The 23,537-nt window shown below is 39.6% G+C and overlaps 1 protein-coding gene across 13 annotated transcripts in view; it reads left to right on the forward strand.

Moving 5' to 3' along the window:
• eml1 (EMAP like 1) overlaps positions 1-23,537 on the forward strand; it is a 44,979-nt gene that overhangs the window by 15,402 nt on the left and 6,040 nt on the right. For 4 of the 13 annotated variants that reach the window (XM_026305673.1, XM_026305440.1, XM_026305654.1 and 1 more), the window contains 12 exons: positions 10,970-11,152; positions 11,432-11,485; positions 13,504-13,642; positions 15,452-15,508; positions 16,417-16,545; positions 16,777-16,805; positions 18,319-18,345; positions 21,081-21,210; positions 21,864-22,013; positions 22,836-22,905; positions 23,170-23,280; positions 23,365-23,460. In XM_026305673.1, the coding sequence (XP_026161458.1) occupies positions 10,996-11,152; positions 11,432-11,485; positions 13,504-13,642; positions 15,452-15,508; positions 16,417-16,545; positions 16,777-16,805; positions 18,319-18,345; positions 21,081-21,210; positions 21,864-22,013; positions 22,836-22,905; positions 23,170-23,280; positions 23,365-23,460 (1,149 nt within the window). In that variant the 5' untranslated portion in view covers positions 10,970-10,995. Of the gene's footprint in view, positions 1-7,904; positions 8,221-10,945; positions 11,153-11,431; positions 11,486-13,503; positions 13,643-15,451; positions 15,509-16,416; positions 16,546-16,776; positions 16,806-18,318; positions 18,346-21,080; positions 21,211-21,863; positions 22,014-22,835; positions 22,906-23,169; positions 23,281-23,364; positions 23,461-23,537 lie in introns of those variants that run through there. The other 9 variants (XM_026305360.2, XM_026305199.1, XM_026305116.1 and 6 more) reach the window with 9 other exon arrangements.

Here is a 23,537-nt window from a genome sequence, read left to right on the forward strand (position 1 = left end):
CTATCTCACTTTTTTCTCCCCTTTCTCCTGATAAGGGTTTATCCTGCACTTTCTCTCGTGCTGCAAAACAGTGAGTCATTAACTGCTTAACACTTACACAGGGTGACAGCGTTTGCTCGTTCATGTACATGTTACAGCTGCGTTCTACTGTATGTGTGCAGCAGGCCACAGAAGCTGCTTCTCCTGCTCTGTGGTTCGTTGTCTAAAACTGCAGACTGTGCTGCAGGATGGTCACAGCGTGTGTGTTTGTGGGAGACAGCAGAGCTGTGGCTGCTCGTGTTGCCATGTGAGAAATGATGCCACTTACATAATGAAAACAGTCCCTGCAGTCCAAGCCCTGGCACTGGTGTCCTGCTCCCCTCATGAATCCTCTGCCTTAAACCCTTGACATTTCTTAAATACATAGTGTATCAGCAGTGTAAGAGTCAGTAAGACGAAGGTGTTCAACCAGATTATTAATGTGTGTTACCAACATCTGTCAAGTATCTGAAAACAGGCAGACGTCAGTGGTCAAATAAACCCCACAAATAAAAAATTAAAAGACATCAAAAAAATAAAAGTACAGAAAAAATATTATTGATATCTATGTTGTCTAGCTTGGGCTGCAAAAAATTATTATTTTAATTATCAGTTAAATGGTTGAGTTATTTCTCAATTAATTGATTAATTACTTAGTTTAGAAAATGTCACAAAAAAACCAAAAAAAAAAGTCCTTTATAATATCTCAGAGCCCACAAAACCCACAGATATTTTTTTTCCTTCCACACAAACCAAAGAAAAGAAGCATCTTCTGCATTTGAGAAACTGAAACCTGAGAGGTTTTAAAGCCCAATTGTTTGACTTAATCGATCACTTGAAATAATCAAAGCATTTACCAATTAATTAGCTGTTGATTGACCCATATAATCAGCTCCATAATGTTTAGCAGTAGATGTGGGTGTAATTTGTGCTCAAAGAATACCTGAAGTTAAGTCACGGTGAAAGTGAAAGCTAATTAGTGAAATTAGTGAGTTAGTCAAAGAACAGAAAACAATTTTTATCATTGCTTATTTGACTTTTACTTATCCTAGTTCCCACTTTCAGGGTTTTTATAACATTTGTTCTTCATAATGCAGGAATGAAGTTATGATTTCATTGCTGCTTCGTAAAAATATGTTATCAGTATTCAAGAATATTTTTCTTCTTCAGTAACATATCATGATATGAGATATGACTTTTTTGTGATGTATTGTGCTTTATTCAGGGACAACATTACGACTCAGTGTGTTCATGGAAACAGCCTCTCTAGCTGATGAGCCAGTGGGAAGAAAAAGCCATTTGTTGTTGAACTGAGTGTTTCCCTTCGTCTCTGTCTGCCTCCCTTGTCTTTTCCTCCACTGACATAGATTCACACAGCCTCGTCCCATCATGACCTACTAAAACAATCAGGCATGTAAAGTGGGAGACTGAGTTCCTGTGCTAATTATATTTTATATACTGACTCTGCTTATGTGAGTATTTAACTGGAATGAAAGAGAGAAGTGCTCTCTGGCAACGTGTGTGTGTGTGTGTGTGTGTGTGTGTGTGTGTGTGTGCGCGTGTGCATACCATCTCAAGGTCAGGAGAGGACACGCAGGCTGCATGGATCCTTGACCAGCATGTCATGAATATGTAAAATTACTAAAAGAGCCAGAGACAGAATGGTTTGCTCTAACAGAAAGTAGGATGCTTCCACTCTGCACATTCACAGTAAATGTGTTCAACAGAGCGGTGAATTCTACCTGTGGGGGAGGGCAAACTAATAAATCACACAAGTCAGCAGAATCCCAAAGAGATGCCATTATTTTTAGTCTGTGCTTGTTTCCTGTTGCTTTTATGTTGAATCAGAGACACAGGGGAAGAAAATAGGGATTCAGTTATATTTATGTTATATATAAAGATAATGTAAAGCATATTGCCCAGCACAGATCGTTTGTGTGGGTAGTGGTACATCCTCTTCATGTGTGCACATATGAATGTCTGTGCATAAAGCCTCCTTTTCTGTCCCACAGTACAAGAGCAAAGCATTTACAGTGAATTTAATGACTGACAAGGTGAGTGTTTGTCATGTCATTATCTGAGTGTATTGTCTCCAGTGAGGCAGAAGTCACAGCCCATCGATTTGGTTGCTCCGGATCTCTAAACTCTGCCTTTGCTAGGATTTCATCTGGCCAGTTGTAAAGTGAATGGTGCCTGTGGTGCAGCTCCCAGTGGCTGCTCCTCTTCATAATTGGTCTCTTACATCTGCTGCTAATGGAAGAACCAAGGGGTAAACAATATCGCTTTATGTGTGTGCGTATTCCCTGTTGCATGAGACCAGCTTGTGTGTAACAGATGGAGAAATGGAAAATCCTATTAGAAATTCTGTTCAAAATGGATTCAACAATAACACAGGTGCAGAGATGGGAGGAAAGAAGCTGGATATGACTGTTTGGTCTGGGTTTCCCTCTGTTATTGTCAGTTTCAGTGATAGTGTAAGTAGATCCTTTGGTGGTGTAGTTTTGTTGTTAGATGGCATGGTTTTTTTTTTTTTTCAATCCACATAATGTGCTGGAACATTCAGCAACACACCGTCGCTACAGTTTAGTTGTGTCTTAGAAATCTGTCATTGTAAATATCAACAGTGACTGTTTAATTTTGCTCTCAGAATCAAAGAGCAAGGTCTTGAAAGTCTACACAATACACAAAATCTTTGTGGTTGTTTTATGTCCCTTTTTTCATTGTTTTGTGTCTGTTTATGGTTGATATTTGTCTTCTGTCACTTTAAACAGAGGCCTGGCAAGGTAGGCCAGTTCAGTAATGAATTCTTGCTTGTACCGCCTGCTTGATTTGACACCTTTCCTAGGCAACAGACAAAGACTGTAGTATAAAATAGGCCTGTGAGCATGTAAAAACAAAATAACTCCTGAAAAACACTGAACATCAAAGACTTAAAAAAAAAATCAAACAACCGACAAATGAAACTTTTATTACACACTAAAATCAATTTGTAATATTTCTCTTCACCTTTTGTTGCGTAATAATCCTGTTTACAGGTATGTTCTGTCCTTTCCAGATGGCAGATAATACGATTGGCTCATGTTTGGTGTGGTGACGGTCTTTGTCTCTGTGTCTCTGTGTGTATGTGTGTGAGACCATTCTCACTCCATGGAAATCTGGTTCCCCATAACAACACTGATACTGGATGGAACAGCACCAGTGCACACATACTCACACTGGATGGAACAAGTGTCCCGCCTCCTGTTCCTTCCTGGTTGTTTGTTACAGGGGGACAAAGCCCTGTTTTATATGGGGAAAGGTTGAGACTGAGAAAGAAGCTTGTGTCAGAGCCTGGAGTCAGTGCCAAGCATGAATTGTGTGCTTTGTTTCTTCCCTAAAAGTCATAGCAGTCCAAAGGGTGTCTTTCTTCATCTAGTTAATGTGTTTTATCACTTTGAATGATTAAAGTCTGACTGACTGATTGACATTATAAAAAGTTTAGAGTGTTTTTTTTTTTTTTTGTCAGTGTGATAAAGTCTTTCAAATCATTTGTGTTCTGATAAATATCGTTGCCTTTCCTCTTATATGATCTTGTGTCAGTAAAGAGCTTCATTGTCCCTGAGGGCTGCCTGTCACTTTATAGTGGCTCAGTATATTTTTGTTGTTAGAAGGAAAGTAGCAGTACATGATCAGAAGAGGATTTCAGTCAGTTTCACCTCAGGGTTTGACAATGTACAGCATGTTGGGCATCACCTTTGGTTGATGAGATGCACCCTGTCAGTGGCCTCACAGCCTAAATCACACATATAGAGTATGTGCTTTTATTTTTAAAAAGGCAAAATAATCACCTGTAGGTTTTATGTCTGGAGCTCCATGGCACAAGGGAATGAGATGTATAATTTGTTGATAAGAAAAATGTAAGACTCCACTGTGCAGCTGTCGGCTTGCAATCTTAAACAGTAAGTACAATAATACAGGACTAGTCTCTTTACACCCAAAAGACGTTAGGTTCAAACAGACTTTGAAATTATAATAAATAAAATATTATTCCTGGTGGAGTTGCCTGGTTTAGCCCTATTCTCACTGCTGGTATATAACAGATAAGGAGCTTGGGGATCCGTTTGCAATGCAGCAAAACACAATCATTGGTTTTCTCCAACTTTTAGCGTAAACACTGATATTATCAGTGAGATAAAATTATGAACAATAACACAGGGTTCCATGATGCGCCATTTCCCAGTAACCCCTCTCACCTACAAAGGTCATTTAAATCCAATGCAGAAACAGTGGGCTTTACTACTATATGGAGTTATGTAGTTACAGAATCAAAATAGGGGTAATTTAATGAAAATCTTGAGGATTATAGCTTCAATTGTAATTACATAAAATAATTTAATTACCTGCTTATATATTTGCTCTTGTAGATGTTGAGAAAGTCGCTACTGACTTCATTTCTGCGTGTTGCACCCTTCTACAAGGATGCTCTCTGACTCCAGCTTTGGCTTAGCATATTGATGCTGCAAACACACCACCCTCTGAAGTCTGCATATCCTTCTAAACACTACCACTGAAAGCTAATCCCTCATTCAAGTGAACAGCACAGACAAAAGCAAGAGAAAAGGGAAGAGGAAAATATTAGAGAAAGACAATGAAAAAAGATTTTACTGCCAGGTCCTCTTTCAGTGTAATCTTTCACACTCACTTTTTTTTTTACTCCCAGAGTCAATTCAGTCAATTCAGTCTTATGAGAGGGAGGAAGGCGGGCACAGAGAGAGGTGAGAGAGGTTAGAGACAGACAGAGGAAGAGAGAATACAAATCCAGCCTGCTGCTAAGCTCAAACCCCCTGAGTTTAGGGATCACTAGCACTGAGCAAGATCTACTCCACATATCCAGCATAATCCCTCTGCTGCACTGTGAACACTTCTTTGACGGGCAGAGCGTATGCAGGAGTGTGTGTTTTGTAAACCAGAGTGCTGGGATATCGGTGTGTATACAATATGTGTCAGAGTTAAGATGGAGTTATTCTGCTTCAGTGGGCTAAGACTCTTCTTTTCATTTTTTCATCTCTTTGGCTCGTTTTATTCTTGTTCTTCCTTCCTTGATCAATGTTATGTCTCAGAAAGATTTTTAGGGGCATTACAAAAGTTACTGGTGGGGAGAGAGGTTTTTAATCTTTCAGGTTTTAAAATTGTAAGCCCTTTCCCAAGCATTGTAAATGCTGCAGGACTGACATAACTTTAAAAAATTGCAACCCCCCCCCCCCCCCCCCCCCCCCCCCCCCCTCATTTGGTGCAACTCATAATTAGCGATTTCCAAGTTTATGGCAAGCAGAACACAAATCAATCAAATGTATACATATAATTAAATACATAACCCCACCCTGCACTTTCATGATCTCCCCCTTCTAGTAATTTGTGTACAGGCCCTTTATGAGTATGAAGTGTTCGTTGCATCATCTGTATGCACGCAGCCTGCAGCTGGCTAGGAACACCCATATTTTTCAGCGGCAACATTAGCTCCAGCATCCCTTCAGTGTTTCCATTAGGCATGTGTGTGTAAATGTCAGGCAGTGTGACAGTGACAGCATCAAGGTGGGGGAAGCTGCTTCCCCCCTCTGACCCGAGCTTGACCACAGGAAGCATGTGGCTGAAGCTAGGAAGGAAGGGTTTAACATGTTCAGACAAGACCAGTTGGATCTCTCCTTTGACCCCCGCTTCATGCTCCTCGTTGACCCGTACAAATGTTATGACTCTACACACATGCATTAACAGCTTCCTCTATCTGTCTGTCTTTTACACCTCAGTGTCAGTCTTTTTGTCATTCTTCAATGCTGCTGTTTTGACATGAAAAATTGTCCCTGCCACGTTTCTCTCTCTCCCTCTCCCTGCACTGTTTCCTCCTCTTTAATCTCACCGTGTCTGAGGGCTTCCCCTTCTCTGATCCACCTCTATTTATAACCCTTAAGCCTTGGTCAGGCAGGACCTATCAGATACAGCTTGTAAACCAAGCATCTGTCTCCCTAATCTGGCCAGCTGATTAGCTAAAACACTCAGGTTGTCCACTGTATAAGTGACATGTGAGATTGACAGTTTAAAACCCTTTTTTCTTTCTCTGTCTCTTTTCTCCCTCCAGTCTCTAAATCATTTGGTTTGGCACTTTTACTTCTTTATTCACTGACAGATGACTCCAGTTGTTCTCAGGGCTGAGAGATTTGTCTTTTAGCAGCACACATTCATATTAGTTGTACTTTTTTTTATCATCAAGAATATTCACTCTCACCTCTCTGGTCTGTCTGTCTCTAAGTAACTACGTCCTCCACGTCTTGGCATAAAATTTAATCCTACATCCCACTTGATTATGATTAGGTCCAGACCTCCATTAGGGAAGCCAGCAGCAGGCTGAAGTCTGGTTGCTCAATAAGTGTGACTCATTGGTCTTATGAGAAATGACTTTCCTGAAGGCACAATCTGCAGCAGCTGAACTGGCTTTGTGGCTGCACACCACCTGGCCATGTGCACTCACTGTTATGAAATTAAAAACAGTCAGCCAGGTGCTGCTGAGCTCAGACTCTACTATCTGCATCAGCAAGTATGCAGATGCCAGCAGTATGTGTGATATCAGCACTAGCTGTTTGTCTCTGAAAAAAAAAAAAAAACAGGAATAATTGTCATAATGTTATGACAGGCCGTGTCCTGCAGCCTCTTTCTTGTTGGTTTTCTCCAAACAGTGGTTGTGGCTTTTCAAAACCTCCCATTGTGGCACTGTTTAACCTGGCAACTGAACTTTCCATCAAGTCAATTTAGCTTTATTGTTTGGTTTCTCTGCGCTGCAGCGTGACAAGAAAACAGACATCAATCACTGTGGTTGTCAGTGGATTATTGTCAAAGGGTGCAGGAGCACTCACACATGGAGAGACAGTTGATTTCACATTTCCTCCAAGGAAATCATTTTATCCTAATTTGTTCATCGTTCTATATTTCCAATTACAACATCACATGTGTTTATATAGGTTATCGAAGTGCCAAGTCTGCAAATGTCCCACTGATGAAATTAGTAAGCTCAAAGGCAAGACAGCCAAGGTCAGCACAGGGCTGCTGCAGAAATGCGAATGCTCCTTCTGTGTTTAATCAGAAGCAATCACCCAGGATTATTTTAGCCTTTTTACTCCTTCGGTGTATTGATCCATGTAACTGATGTCTGAGCAGGAGAGGGGGAAATGGGTCAGAGCGTGTGTGCATTCTCTGGTGTTCATTATTGATGACACTGAGGTCAGTAAATGGTGGAGATGAGAGTCGAGGTGTGGTTATTTTAGAACAGAAAATGTACTGAAGACAGCGCCTGATTTATTTCTCTGTCTTTTTTTTTTTTTTTGCTGATCCTCTATGGCTGTGGTGATGGACAAGTACTTAAGCAGGCAGGTGGTCTTGCTGGAACAACATTGCCTTTCAGAGGACTGTAGCAGGGAGCAGTGTGTCATAATACATTAGGGTGAGCAGAGAGATGGGTTCAGAGATCTGTCTCAGATTTGTGACCCAGCCACATATTGACCAGATAATGGAACCAGGGCAGAAAAGGAAAGATAGAGAGATGCTGAAGAAGACTGGCAGAAATGAAGTAATTTAAGCAGCCGGCTGACAGGTGTGAAAGGCGTACTGGAGCGAGAGGAGATTTGTGGGATGTAATCATCTGTCTTTGTGAGGATAAAACAGAGACAGGAGGTGCATATGGTGATGGATTTGTTGTTAAATGAAGATTGACGTCTCACTGATACTGCCTCTCTGGACAGATCTACTCCACAGCAGCATGTGACCTGAGCCCCAGAGAGTGCCGTCACATGAAGAGCAAATTTAGCCACACTGACTCTGCTGTGATCACATCAGTGTCACGCCATCAACACTCATTCTTCCATATAAAAACAAACACCAAATCTAAGCTTCGCTGACCTTTTCTGTTTTTCATGAATGTGTTATTGGGTGTTGGCTTTCTTGCCCCAGAGGTTTTACCAGGGGAGCAGGGTGACAGATGGAGGATGTTAGAGCAGAGCTGAGGAAATCACGGCCGTGACAGCCAGTCATTGTACTTCAGCGGCTGATGCCATCATGCTCTCATTGTGTCAGTGTTGGGAGCAGATCCTCAACAGATGCTGAATAGATAATGGAAGCTTTATCTCACACGTTCGCATGTGAATATGAACAAGGCTTGCATCAAAGAAAATGTATCAGGTGAGCAGAAAGTTATTAAGATCCAGTTTTATCTGCAACAGAATATAATTGGAATATGCTTTGTCAGTGTGTGAACAGATGAAAGATTGGCGTAATGAAACAAGAAAGCATTTTCTTTGAGTAGAAATCTGTGATCAGTGAAGTGACTGTTTGAGCTTATAAACTGAGGCAGAAATGTTACTCATTGTACTTGCAAAGTCACTGCTGGGAGTGTAATGTGTTCGACGGTGACTCAATTTCTCCAGATGAGGTGAAAATTTTAGGCCGTGCATATAAAAATCTCTCTATGAAGTGCAATGTAAGTATTGCTATCATAAAATACCAGCATGTCACAATCAAACAATCAAAGTCTACTCTGCAGATGGTTTTCAGATCTGTTACTGCCAGTATTTTAAGCTGCAGTAGCAAAGTGGGATGATTAGGGATGGTAATCATCGGTCAACCACGCTGGTCCAGACTGAAATAGCTCAACATTTTGTGCGTGGATTGCCACAGAATTAGGAGCAGACATTCATGCATCCATGGTAATTACCTCCAAAAAAACACAACCAGTGACTGTAATTGAATGTAATCAGAGTGTTTTAAAAAGACATACATTTTTGCAGATTGTCCAGCACAACTGATGATAACCTTAACATGATGAGTCACCATGGCAACAATAAGAATGTTCCTATATCTCAGCTGTGTTCATCAGTTTTTAATGTACCCAAGTCTATAAACATTTCCATTGTTCTATGTGATATTCACAGTGTTTCCTAAATTTGGTTTTGATTTTTCACTTTGCACTTTTTTTTTTTCTAAAAGCTGCTCATTTTTATCAAATTGATGAATATACGTCATCACAACTGTACATGCAGCAGTAATGGCTATGACAGTGCCAAAGAGATTTCAGCAATGCAAAACAGAGCACTGGTGGACGGGTGTTTGTGTGCGCAAGTGTGTGTATATATGCCTATGGCTGGTGTGTGTCTCTATGAACTGTAAGTGGTTTATTCAGCAATTCTGAATGTGTCCAGAAATCTATTTTCTGTTACAAGCATCAAATGTCCCACTTGCCAAATGTGCTAATTTATCATCCTCTGTCATGGAGGGCCTCTTTGACTTAAGCTGTGTAATAAAATTGTTCACTCAGATAAAATTGTGAAATTGCATTTCAGGCTTGTACCGCCCATTAAATTGAAATGATCTAATTGGATTTTATGGCATTACTTACTTCAAACTGTTGTTGTTATGGATAAAAGGTATACCTAAGTGTCTCTTACAGTTATTATGTACAGTCAATAACTGTATTTATAAGATTATAATCAAACAAATATTAATTATTAGTCAATTAAGAAATGTCTTTGCTGTTCATTTGGAAAATCATATTTATGATTATTTATTTAATTATATAGGGGAACATTAGGTGTTTAATAGTTTTACATCTTGTGTTCCAACTGGGTGTTATCACAGTAATTACTAGATGGGCTGAATTTCATTTTCTGGTAATATTTATACTACAGATCTAAAGAATATATGTATCTATAAGCAAATACTTGGGGCGTTATCCTGGTCAGAGATGTTCCCCTGTGCAATTTTTATTTATCTAAGATACTCAGAGGCTCATAACACCACTTTGCTTTTCACCAGATTGTCTAAATTCAGGCACACATTACTTGATTGATTGTGAGTTTTATTTACCAAAGTCAAGAGCTTCTTCATATTTCCATAAAATTACCACGCAGTCAGGTATTAACACTGATTCACATAAGGAACACACAGTGCAGATCAGCCTAATCACCAGATGCCTGCTCTCTAATGCATAATGCATCAGACTGTTATTACAAGTCTGCAGGGAAAACACAGCAGTGATTTACATTAATATTTCATCAAACCACTGTGACATCAAAGGCTTAATGGGGGAGACCCTGTGTGCATGTATGTGTGTGTATATGTGTGTGTGTTATCATTAATGAAGTGGGCCCTGGTGACTGGTATTTGGCCTCTAACAGGGTGTCAGGTCTAGAGGTGTTAGTAATGTGTTAAGTTAGTTTAAACTCAAGAGAGACATTTAAAACACACTCAAGAATAAAGGTATTGAAATGGAAAAGTGTTCCCGCTCTTTGAATCATACAAAACAAGTCTTTGACCAACAGAGTCTGAAAACATGAACAGATTTGTATTACTGCTACCTCCTTTTTCTTATATCCCTTTTGGCTTTATCTGCACACATTAAAGTTAAATTTATAATTTATAAAAACTGCTGATAGTAGAATCTTGACCCAAGCAAATTTGGAGTTTTCCTTATTATATTTTCTGTGCAAACTTTCAGATTCATATTTTTTGGACAGTAATTTATTAAAGAGCCTTGGTAGAAAGACCATTCTACCAAAAATGATAGTAACAGTAAATATGACATTGACAGTAAATCCTCTATTTGTAAATCCAAATGCAAATAAAATACAGAACTAGAAATAACTCAAACAATTATTAATTTAAACTTAAATAAGATATAATTATAAAAACTTAAATATGATGTAATTATAAATATCAAAAAATAAGACAGATTCTAGTCTCCTGGTCAGATCCAACTGAAGTATATGGCAGGAATAGTTTTGTGTTTTGGGAAATATGACCATTTGATTTTTTTATTTATTTGATTAGAACATTCATACCACTCTGATGTGTGTTTGTTACATATGAATGTGGGACAGGCCATCATAATAATACACAATAAGCTTAGTAGCACAAATTCATTGTGTTTCCTCAGATGACAGTGCATCAGCAGCCAGCAGTATGGAGGTGACTGACCGCATCGCCTCTCTGGAGCAGAGGGTCCAGATGCAGGAGGATGAGATTCAGCTGCTGAAGTCCGCTCTGGCAGATGTGGTTCGCAGGCTCAACCTGTCCGAGGAGCAGCAGGCCATGGGGTCACGCAGGGGACCCACCAAAGGTAACATACAACTATAAATATGCTTGTGTTTGTACTAAATCTAGTCAGTTATGAATAAGAGGGTCAAAGGAGTCTTAACATTTTTGGCATATATGTTGAAAACACACAAACATGCTTTGGAGGCATCTGTTCACTGCTTTCACACTTTCTTTGCTCTCCAGATAATGTCTTTGTCAAATTCTGCTTTATTCTTATATTTGGCTGATTAGTTGTCAATCTCCTCTCATTTCTCCTTCTGGACTGTGCTGTGTGGTCAAACATATTGTGCTTTATGTATAGACCCTGCTTTGATGAGAAAGTCTCCCTCAACAGACAGCAATGTTGGAAAGCCAGGTAGGCAGACTGTGTAGTGTGTCCTCACTAACCAGGCCTGCTGTGCAGTCGCTGCCTGCTAGTATAATGTTGTTTATACTGCTTGAAGTCAGTGCACTATGATCGGAGTATACAGTAAACAAACAGTAGTTTAACAAGGGAACTTCTGTATTAGTCTCTGTGAAACCAACCTAAAACTATTTTCTCTATTAATAAATAAGGAGCTGTGCTGATGTGTTTTGTTTTACTCTGAAAATCATGAACAAAATAAGAGAAATGCCTGAAATGGCAAGCCACCATGAAGTACAGCCTTAGCCCCAGAAGTTACAGTAAAGCCAAAGTTAAAACAATATCAGCTTACTTTTAATAGTCTGGTATTAAAATTCAGCCATTGTTGATTTACTGCACTTGTAAAAACCTCTCACTGTGTTGACCTTTGTTCTCCACGTGATATCACTCAGCTGAACGCAGCGTGTTTCCATCTGTTCTCACAGTAAAGTCAGTAAAGTGTAGGATACGGACCTAAAACAGGTTTATAAAAACAGCCCATTGTTACAGAATACAAAAGCACTGGGCATCATAGACAGCTGATAATAGACTTTTCAATTTGTGCAGTGTTTTTATTGTGTTATGACATTGCATGTGTTGATTTTCAGCTAAGATGTGTTTGACACAGTCAGAAAATATTGTTTCAAATAGCATCTTCACCCTAGAGACGGATGGAGCCTGCATGTGAAATCATCTGCACTTCCTGCAGGTTTTTATTTCCACAAATGTCCATTTGAGTGATGACGCACAAACAGATTATGATTCTGAGCTGCTGCCAGTTTCAGTCTTCCTCGCTGACTCTGGACGGATGAAGTTTCAGTTGGGAGCTGGAGAACGACTCAGAGCTGCTTTCCCTTATTGTTCAGCTCTTTGGGCCGTAGGAAACCAGCAGCCTGCTCCGCTCTATTAAAGCACAGTGATTTGCTTCAGAAAGCTTAATGCATGCACACAATCTGCACTTGGACAGTCATGGTCACACAGAAACACACACATTTGTCTCCTTTAACATGCTAACAAAATTACAACCTCACTTTGCTCCATGCTGTGTAATTACTGTATAAAAGATAACAGTATGTGTGTGTTTGCCTGAGTGTGCATGTCTGTGCGTGTGAATGAATGAATATGTGCCTCTGCTTGATGAAACGGTGTCTATCAAATATTTATCACTGCAGATAAAGCTGCAGCTTGGATTTGTTATTCTGGGCTCGTCTGTCTGGCATGGGTGCTTCGAGCAAGCATGATTGACTGTGTGTTTGTGTGCGCACATGCAGTTTTTATTATGCATAAAGAGGGAAAAGACATTAAATTATGATCACTGAGGTTGGGAATACATTTGGGCTTTCTTTTATATAGCGATGCTGCATCTACATTACATTCACATGAAGTATTTGGGCCAAAAACAAAACTTACAGTTTTTGCATTGTTAAGACGTTAGTCACGGTTTATTTTTGGTATTTCTTATGTCTTGAGTATTGAGATTATATTATACACATAATCTGATGAGTTTACTGGTGCATCTTACTCCCTGACCATTGTTGGTTCTAATCAAACATCTACACAGAGACTTTCTTTTCTTTGTTCTAGGTTGAGCTCGTGACTTTTAGGAGACACACACTCGGTGATGTCCCCGGCTGCGCAGCCCCGAGCTCGCCCAGAACACTTTAATTTATATGTGATGTGGTTACATGACTTCCAGGCACCATCTCACTTTACACAATAGGGGAGAGTTGAAACAACTTCAAAGTTCATACAGAGTTCACATCCATATCTTTACATGTCTTGGTGATTTGCACAGAAAAACAGAGAACATCCTTGACTGTGACATGCCTGGTTGCACCCTTTACATAAATCTGTCTGCAAAATGACAATTCTCATAACACAGTTAGCAATTTACAATGCCCTTATTCTAACAATGTTTAAAGAAAAGCTGATGATGATGATGATGATGATTTCTACAAGTTTTGTCCTGCTGTTTTCTTTTTTTCTTCCAGCCAGGCCAATGATTGCCACCCTGCCATTACGGCCCACAGTAAACAATGGGACCGTCCTACCAAAGAAAGGCAGTGGTACTCTGCCCTCGCCGTCTGGATCTGGATCCAGAAAAGACACCAACACACCAGCCAACAAGAGGTTAGAAAAACGAAACCATAACCACTGAAATAATTGTGCGATCTATATGTTTGTTAGCTTTCATCTGTTGCATTATTTTGAGGCGTTAGTTAGGGAAGGTTTGACTTTTTACACAAGAGACAACTATGAAAGTTTGGGGGAGGATTTTCTGCCAATTTCAGCAGATTTTTTAGCATTGCTGTACTGAACCTTCAGGCATGTAAAGGTTCAGTCCAAATATAGCACAAAGTAGGCCAGGTTGTGAGGCCCTGCATATATCATGTTTTTTCCTTCAGGCATTTTGTTTGTCTCATATTTTTACTCCTGTCTGGCCCTGCCATGTGAGATCATTTCCACCATAAATCGTCATATTCCTGGCTTTTTATCAGTCAAGGACAGGGAAATGTAACTAGACTGATAAACAGAGGAACAGTTCTGTCATCACCGTCTCTTTGTAAGTGCGTATGTTGATACATGCATCTGGAAAACAGGTTATCAATCTTGTCTGTCAGGGGAACAATGGCCTTTCCCCATCCCTCAAAGACATTACCATAATCAGATGAGGCTCAGCATACAACAGGGATCAGCTGTGGTCCAGACAGATGTTGACTCCCCTGTGGTGTCATTTCCTTGTTTTCCCATGTGTGTGTTTTTATTTTGAATGTTTTCTTATATTAAGATTTACTGGAGAGGACAGTTAAGAAGCAGTTCTGCAGATTGAAATGTAACATGTACAAGGTGATTGATCATATCAATGCAGAACATATGATTTGGACTTTTGTATTTTCACATTGTCCATGAGGTTCGATCATGTTCCTCTGAATGATATTTGACTTTTTTGTCACTTCATCATTCATGGTAGTTAAGTTGTTTTTTTTTTTTTTTAAAGGGAGGCTATGTCCCCTCAACACACTACTCTTAGAACCAAAATTATCTCTGCTTTGTTCTTTAAATGTTTTAGTACTGTTTTGAGGCTTTCTCTACTTTGACTGAAACAAATTCTAAATTATCTTCATTTTATTGAGTTTTTGACCTTTAAGTTAACAGATAATATATTGATTTTAGATTACACTGAAACAAGCCAATAAAATACAAGTTTTGGGTATTTTCATGTAATCTTTATTTCTCTCAAATAAAAAAATATATATTAGGAACATCTAGCTATATTACAATAGTAGCTTCTCAACAAAAAAACACAATCACCTTCTTAGATTTTTTTTATCACTATATATTTACTGTAATAATAAAAGTCATCAGCTGTCTTCTTTGTTTACATATTATAATGTGTCTTTCCCATCTTTCCTGTCTTGCATGTCCATTCTCTTGTATTGTTCTTTCCTCTATAATGTTTGATTTAAACAACTATATAGGTTGTTTGTTCCTACACTGTGATATGACCCATAGGACCATCTCCAAAAATAGCACCACTATGGCGGCAGGCACACCAGACCTTCAAAATCATGGTTACAGTAATAAACACACAGAGTACTGGCAGCATCTGACTGGGCGCTCGTCATCATGGATCGTATGTTGGTTAGGTTTCATGCACAGAAAAAGCTTGATTAGGTTAAGAGATGTATTGTGGTGCACTGTAGTTTTAAAATAAGTACTAAATATTGTGGCATGATTATTATAAATGAAAGAAACAAGATTGACTATTACTCACATATTCTTCCTTTTTTCCTGTCATAATTACCACATCCATTAGATGTGACCTAACAGTAAACTGTACCTATGGGTCGTAATAGGCTGTTTGCACACACAACCTATGTGGTCAGTTTTTAAGGGAGGGCAATCTCATAATGTTATGTTCTGTTTATGTCCTGTCAGTCTATCCAGTTTGTCCTCTCTGTTTCGCTCCACCAGAATTCCCTATCTGCCCCTCAGGTGAGAGGATCACCAAGCTAAAGTACTGGTCACACTGTAACATCATCACCACGTTACCGCTCTGATGCACGTTGCCCATTATTTTCAGCTACTAAATCAGTCACTCAGATCTAAACTGTCATGTTTTCTTCTTTTTTTTTTCTCCATTTCATTCATCGGTCCACTATTTGTTGTTCAAATCATTGTTCTGTGGAGCAGCGTTTGTGTTATTCTGTGTCTGTATCTGGGATTAGTCTAAACTGCAGATTGGTCACAATCCCATCAGTGTTGGTGTACACACAAAAACCTTCCCCTATGCCCTGTGGCCCAATTACTACAGTTCCTCATGGGATCACACAGCACACAACAGATTTTCTCTCTTTTTTTATTCAGTTCTGCTCTTTTCTGAATAAATGCACTCAGACTCTCCAGAAGGGGGTAACAGCCACTGGCCAGTTTTAGGATTTGAATAGACTTTTCTCCCACAGGATGGATTAGGTGACTGGGCCTACTGGCCACTGGATTGCTGATGGAGCCTTTTTATTGTTGTGATTAGACAGGCACCACTGCAGATCTGCACAGAATACAGACACTGTAGATATAATTACCACAGTGGACTAAATTGCGAGTAAACAAAAAATCAAATAACATTTGTTAATTTCTCTCTTACACTGATGCAAATTGTGTGTGATTCTGATGTAGAGAGTCACACAGTCTAGTTTTAAAAATGAATGTAACGTATAAAGACAGATTTGAGCTGAATCATTCTTCCTGTATGCGCTTTCAAAAGCTAGTTCTGGGATGAAAACCTTACTGGAGGGCTTTTTTAGAAAAGCAGTGTCAGGAAGTTTTTTGACCTAATTCTTTTTCTTCTCCCTTCTCTGTCTCCTGACCCTACTTGCCACTGTCCACCTTGCTTCTCGCCACAGCACTGTGAGGAGAACCAACTCAAACGAACACATGGGAACTCTAACGCGGAAAGATTCAGGCGACTCGAAGGGTAACCGAGGTCGAGCTGGATCAACCGGCAGCAATTCCAGCGGCAAAAGAAGTGACAGGTAATATGGACAGGATGAGAAATCCGTTTTCCCCATTCAGTGCTACACACATACTGTCTGCTTCACTCTCACTTTCTGTTCCAAACAAGATTGAAGGATATTTGTGTTCTGATTTGATGTTTCACACACCAGATAACACACTAGTCTCAGCTCAGTAATGTACAGAAGAAACTGTATGCTTTATTCAGAGGGGAACACTAAATGACAGCTGTTTACTCATTTGCTTTGCAGCAAACTGAGGGATCCAGTGTTCAATGCAGGTAAGAACCAGAGGTTATTTTATGGCTCTGTAGCCTGACATCAGTGAGACTTTATTAACAGGATACAACCCACTGAAAGGTGTTACAGACCAGATGCTCAGTGACTCTCTGTGTCAGTCAGAGGTCGGTGCATTTTTTAGGAATCCCATCCTAACAAATAAAGAATTATTTCTTAGCATTTCCAATATAAGGTTTCATAATGAAGTAAAATGTCTAGTTTGTGCACCGAACTGTTTTCTACACGCAGAGGACCACTGAGAGCTACTTTACATGATGTTGATGTCTCATTCATTCTTTAACAAGTAACCACTTCACCTCATCCATTACTGCACCATCACATCCACTTTTCCATTTTTTCTTTGCCACTTCTTCTGTTTATGTTAAAGTTTTGGTTGCACAGTTTAAAAGTCAAAGTCAAGAACTAAGAGTTTAATAAAAGTGTAAAATGAGCTACTCATTAAATTTTGAGTTCATCATATTTCCAGAGCAAGGCACTGGACAGGTGAACCAACTCCTTCACAGTTTATTCAAAGAAAAAAAAAATAATCAGAGAATGTATTTAGCAAGACAATTGAGCTGAATATGAAATGAGAAATAAGATGAGTATTGATCAGAATTTTCATCTCCAGCATGCTATTGATTTCTGTCTACACTGAAATATGGTTTTTCATTTGGTTTATACGCCTGGCTCCAGATTTCTTCTGTTTAGGCTCAAGTGACAACAAAGCTTAACAGGATTCATAGACTAATAAACAGGCAGATGCAAATACACAGCTGTCATACAGTAACAAAATATCTTTAGTATTTTAGAGGTCAAGTTCTAGCAAATATGATCTACATATAAAATAGTGGATATTTGCAAACTGTAACCATTAGACTATAAGGTAGAAATGTACCTTTAGTAATAAATCACGTAGCATCACGTCAGTTTGAAAGTAGTTTGTCAGGTTTTTAAATATCTCTGTGGCTGCTGCTGTCTGGCTTAAGATGCTGACCATTAGAAGAAAATGTGCTACAAGGATAAATATCATCAATATACACTAATTATTGGACATTTACTTTATTATTGACCACAAATCTCTTGCAGAGTGGTGCAATCAAGGCGATATCATGGACATAAAGTACCACTGGATGACAGTTAGCCAATACAATGGCAATAGCTTCTGCTACTACAGCAAAATGCAATACATAAATGGATTGCATGCAAATAAGAATAAAACCTATATACACATAAACAGAAGTGCAATATATATAAATCGAAACACACAGTAGTTTTAAAAATGGTTGACTCTTCCAAGTAAGTTAACAATGGTCAGTGTGTTAGATCGTCTGATAAAAGGAGGAGACATCAGGACAATCTAGAGCAGCGGATGAGACACTATTAGACAGGAAAAGAGTACTGATTCATTAAGAGCATTAGGACAGAAGTGTACTCATAATAGGAGACCAGGAAGTGAGGAAGCCATACCACCCCTCACCTGGTGCTTGTGTCTCTCTCTGTGACCTTTACAAGGGATGCGACGTGTGACCCACTGCAAAGGTAGGCAGCCCCCACCCACCTTCCCCTAACATCCCCCGGCCTCCCACAGCTCTCTGGACACTGCAGATGATTTATTGTGATCTGTGTACATCCAATACCTCTGCTCTGAGCTCTACTGCAGTGGGAAAGGATAAACCTTGGACTATTATTTTGAATTTCTAATTAATATCTTATATTTTCTTGCCTCAACATTTTAGTGATTTCTTAAACCTCTGGTATTTGTTACTGCCCTTTGATGCAATGAACAGAGAGCTGTCCAGGCAGGGACAGGAGTGGGTTTGCAAAATGTGTGTGTGAAAGTTATCCTCCATTTGATTTTGAGACTGAATTAACTAACACACACACGCATACACCCCTAGTTAACCTCCACTGAGCACAGCGTCCCACCCTGGTTGCAGTGTTTGCAGTTCACTGGTGTGTCTCCACACTTGTTGTTCACTGCGGATGAAGCTGCTGCTTCACCAGATGTATGTGTTTTTCCTCACAGCCTCACTTTCACTCGTAGGCATTTAGTCTCTGTCACCATAGTAACAACACAAAGATTTCTGAAACCCGCTTCCCTGCAGCCACTTTGAGTTTTCTACAAACTCTTTAAATCCTATGTTCTGAAATTCCCCACTGAACTTCAGAGCAAATAGCTTTGCCACTGCTCTTATTATCCTCCTGCCCTCGAAATTAGTATTTGCATTACACATTCAGTCTCTTTTCTGGGATATTTCCTATGAAGTCTGTTTGATTTTACTGCCTGTAGTTTTCTCATGCAGCCTGACGTGTCGTCTGTTTGTGTGTAGTCCCCCTCAGCATTTACAAAGCTGCCAAGAATGTAAAAACCAGGCTGGAAGTAAAAACAGCTCATTTCCTCACAGATATATTGCTGTTCATGCTGTCTCGTTATGGGACAATTAATTCTTTAAACAACCAAATTTTAAGGTAATTTGAGTGTTTTACCCTTGAAAGAAAAAAAGCAAAGATGAGAGAAACAAGGCTTGATACTGTATTTGTACAAGATGTTTCCTGGGAAGACCGTTGTAATGTGATGCTAAGTAAAAAAGAACTGCTCGATTCAAAGCTATGTCAATAAGTAGCGTATTTAGTCAGTATTTGTAAATTATTGAAAATATATTTTTCCATTTATGTTGGATTTTATGCTGCGTGTGGACACATTTCACAGCTTTGCCTCAGCTTCCATCTAGATCTTCTTTCCAGGATTATTCCTAGAAATTATTTAGAAAATATAGACCAGTGAAATAAAATATAGACCAGTAAAATCTAAAGCCCCCACCCCAGCTGGGAACAACTGATTTATGCCAGCAAAGCAGGATCGTGCTCACAAAACATTACCAGTGGTGGTACTTTAGAGAAAATGACTTCAAACACTATTTTATAATAAATTCCCAGATAATGTCTGTTAATAGTTTGTGTATTGCCAATCTCATGATGTTTTTACTAAATATGACTCAAAAAACAACCATCACGTCTGTCTAACTTATTCTACCAACCTCCTTCACCCTGCTCGTCCCTGTTCGACCCCCTCCACCCAACCGGCCCTGACGCCCTCCACGTGCCCTCTCCATCAACGGCTCCTCTCTTTCCCTTCTACATTATAGTCACCGTACAGATTTACCTCAGCCGCCCTGCCAAACAGACGGGGACCGGCAACAGCCCCGCAGCTTCAGCTGTAAAGGCCCATTCTGCTGCCAACCCCCAACAAATCCTTGAAAGCAGCAAGGCCAGCATGGCCAGAAAGGGTGGTGCCACCAAGGGGCCACCTGTCAGGAAGACCCCAAGTTTTAGCATCCAGTTGAGGAAGTCAGGGAGTTTGCCGTACTCTCCCCTTGACACGCCGAGTTACTGCAGCCCCATTAAATCTCCCAGCCAGTACTTCCAGATTTGTTACTAATTTATTTCAATTAGCAAACTATAATGTGCTCAGTTAAAACCAGAACCAAAATTATGATGAAAAGTAGATTTAATGTCTGTACTATCTGTGCATCTGTGCCCTTATGACCTTATTGAGGTCTATTGTCACTTGTGCTTCACGTGTTCTCTCGAACCAAAGACGTTCTAGATCAGTCCCTGTAACTAATGGACTTATGGGCAAGTCTTACCCATGAGTATATTACTATAATCTTTTTCTCTTATACATAAATATTTATATAAATCTTTAAAAAAGTGGTTCAATTTGTTTTGGTTTCCTTGGTGTTTTCTGCATGATTTATTTTTCAGCGTTACCATGTTTTAAACTGTTGATTTCTCGTTATCCCCTTTTCAAAGCTTGACTTTTTTTCATAACATTTCCGTTGCTCTGCTTATGTCTGCATTTTATGTTAGTTAACTTTTGCTGTGCGCTGAATATTTATGAGTTCTGGACGTTTTAACGACAGTTCATTTTGCGTTCTGTGTTGTCATGAGATTGTGTTTAAAAAGGCTAATAAAGTCAGTAAAAATCTAACTTGTTTGTGGTTGAACATTTTTGTCAATTGTTGTCTTTAATTGAGTCTATCACAGTAAAAAAAAAAATCATTACATCACTCCATCATTTTCTAATCTTGTCCCATGGGACACATTCATTCTTTTCACCCTCGTTATTCATAACACATTTCACTATGCATTAATGTTACAATTTATCTGCTTCTTGCAGAAAAAATGTGATAGTATAAATACTGATATGATTCTACTATATGTTTTTCTACCTGTATATCATCTCATTGACCTTTTGTTTTGTTTTTTTCTAGAGGAAGGTTATGTCAAAATGTTTTTGAAGGGTCGTCCCATCACCATGTACATGCCCAAAGACCAGGTGGACACCTACTGCCTGGAGGCCAGAGCTGAGCTGCCCAACAACAAACTCAAACTGGATTGGGTGTATCCTTTAACTGCAGCTTGTCTAAGTAGGAAGTCATGCCACCTGTCTAATACCAACTTGAGTCTTTTTGATTTATTTACTCAGGGAATTTCCTGCGGAAAGAAAAAGTTTAAATGCAATCCTACTTCTGATTTGGAAAGTTTTGAGAAGTAATCTTCTGAGAAAAGTAAATCCAGATCGGCCTGTGATGTAGTTAAGAGAGGAAGCGCTGAATGGGTCTTCTGCTCTCCCTGCTTGTCAGAGTGGATCTGTTCATTTTCACCGTGTTTGTGCTGCCCGCACGGAGCCTGCAGTCAGTAATAACCTGCACACAGCTGGCAGGCTGAGGCACAGCCAGTCAGCAGCTCCTCTTGTGCTGTTTTATTTTTATTTAGTTTCATTTATGGGGTTGGCTCTTTCTTTCATTTGTTGATGAAGGAATGAATGTAGTGTGTTGTTCAGTAGCAGAAGCCCAAAGGGAACAGCTATGAGGGAAACAAAAGAAAGATTAAATCTGAAGAGACAGATATGTGGGCTGCATGTTGAATTGCTGCTTTTAGTTTACGGTTTTCAAAATAGTTGCAGATTCATCTTCTTACAGTTAATTAATTTTCTACTTTGGATATTACGATTATTATTGGATTTTGTTTCATTTGACCTTGTAAACATCCAGCTACGGTTACCGTGGCCGAGACTGTCGCTCCAACCTTTACTTGCTGCCCACCGGAGAAACAGTGTATTTCATTGCCTCAGTGGTTGTCCTGTTCAACGTGGATGAGCAGCTGCAGAGACATTACACTGGACACACAGACGACATCAAATGGTAAGCCAGATTCAAGAATGAAATAAAACGCAAGCTAGAAATCATCATAAACTGCAGTCCACTACATATCTGTCTGTCTGTCTGTCTGTCTGTCTGTCTGTCTGTCTGTCTGTCTGTCTGTCTGTCTGTCTGTCTGTCTGTCTGTCTGTCTGTCTGTCTGTCTTTCCCCTGTTTGGCTTGATATTTACAAATGTCCACATTCCTCTCCTTCTTTTCTTTTCCTCATACCTAATTAGTGCATAAAATCACACTAATGGGCAGCAGGACGACATGATGAGGTTGCTTTGACTGGTCACTGTTCCTGTTTACTCCTGCATAATAACTATAATGAGGGAAGTAAGAGGTAAATAGGTCTTTGGTGCAAGTTTGCATGCAGGCATTTGTGCACAAGCATGAAACTATGCCTGAAGAAAACCATGCAGGGTAATGACAGCAATGCTGAACAGTCAGTCCCATTTACATGATTGCATTTTACACTCTGAGGTTCTTAAAATTTCAAGGTATTTATCAACTTTGGATCACAGATCAAATGACGGATCACAAACAGATTCTGGCTGTTATAGTGTTAGAGCTTTAAACATCCTACACATTCCCGTCAGGGGATGGATTTATCTTGAACTGTTTAATTTCCCACCCAAACACCTCCACTTGTGAAAGCTTCAGTGAATATCGTATTCAGAGCTTTAATAAGCTCACTCACCAAACGCTGCCTTTCATGTTCTGTGAGCCTGTTGCTCATCTTTATTCAAATGGTCCTTTTGATGTTGAAAAGGCTTTTAACTGTTTTCATGTATGTTTTTTTTGTGTCTTTCTCTTCACCAGCCTGGCCGTCCACCCCGATAAAATCACCATAGCAACCGGGCAGGTGGCGGGCACCTCTTCAGATGGAAAGGTAAGTGAACTCTATCATCATTATTATTATTAGTGTTGTTATTATTTGTGAATAAGCTTTCAGCATCTTGTTTAGTGTTGTAATGAGGAGATGTGAATTTGCTGTTTTCTTTAAGAAGTGATGTTTGCTGGTTCAGACAAATCAGTTCAATAAACTAAAATAAATTGAAACACATTCACTCTGTCTTCAATCATGACGATGATGTATCTCTCTGGGTGTTATGCCCATGTTTGTGTGTGTGTGTGTGTGTGTTTTTCCTGGCAGCAGCTGGCTCCTCATGTTCGTGTGTGGGACTCTGTTAGTCTCAACACCCTCCACGTTCTCGGTGCAGGTTTCTTTGACCGAGCCTTGGTCTGCTTGGCTTTCTCCAAGTCGGTAAGGGAGCTCCACTGACACAGTTAATACACACAGAAACCTTTGTTTCTGATTGTTGACTATGTGCGTGTGTCTATTTGTTAGAATGGAGGAAATACTCTGTGTGCTGTGGACGACTCCAATGACCACGTACTCTCCGTCTGGGACTGGCAGCGAGAAGACAGACTGGCAGAAGTCAAGGTATATATATGTGTGCATCTGTATTTGTGTTTTTATGTGGTAAAGAGACTCATGAAGACATGGCTGAGCATCCCACT

Source organism: Mastacembelus armatus, chromosome 22 (assembly GCF_900324485.2).
Source record: "Mastacembelus armatus chromosome 22, fMasArm1.2, whole genome shotgun sequence".
Classification (NCBI taxonomy): domain Eukaryota; kingdom Metazoa; phylum Chordata; class Actinopteri; order Synbranchiformes; family Mastacembelidae; genus Mastacembelus; species Mastacembelus armatus.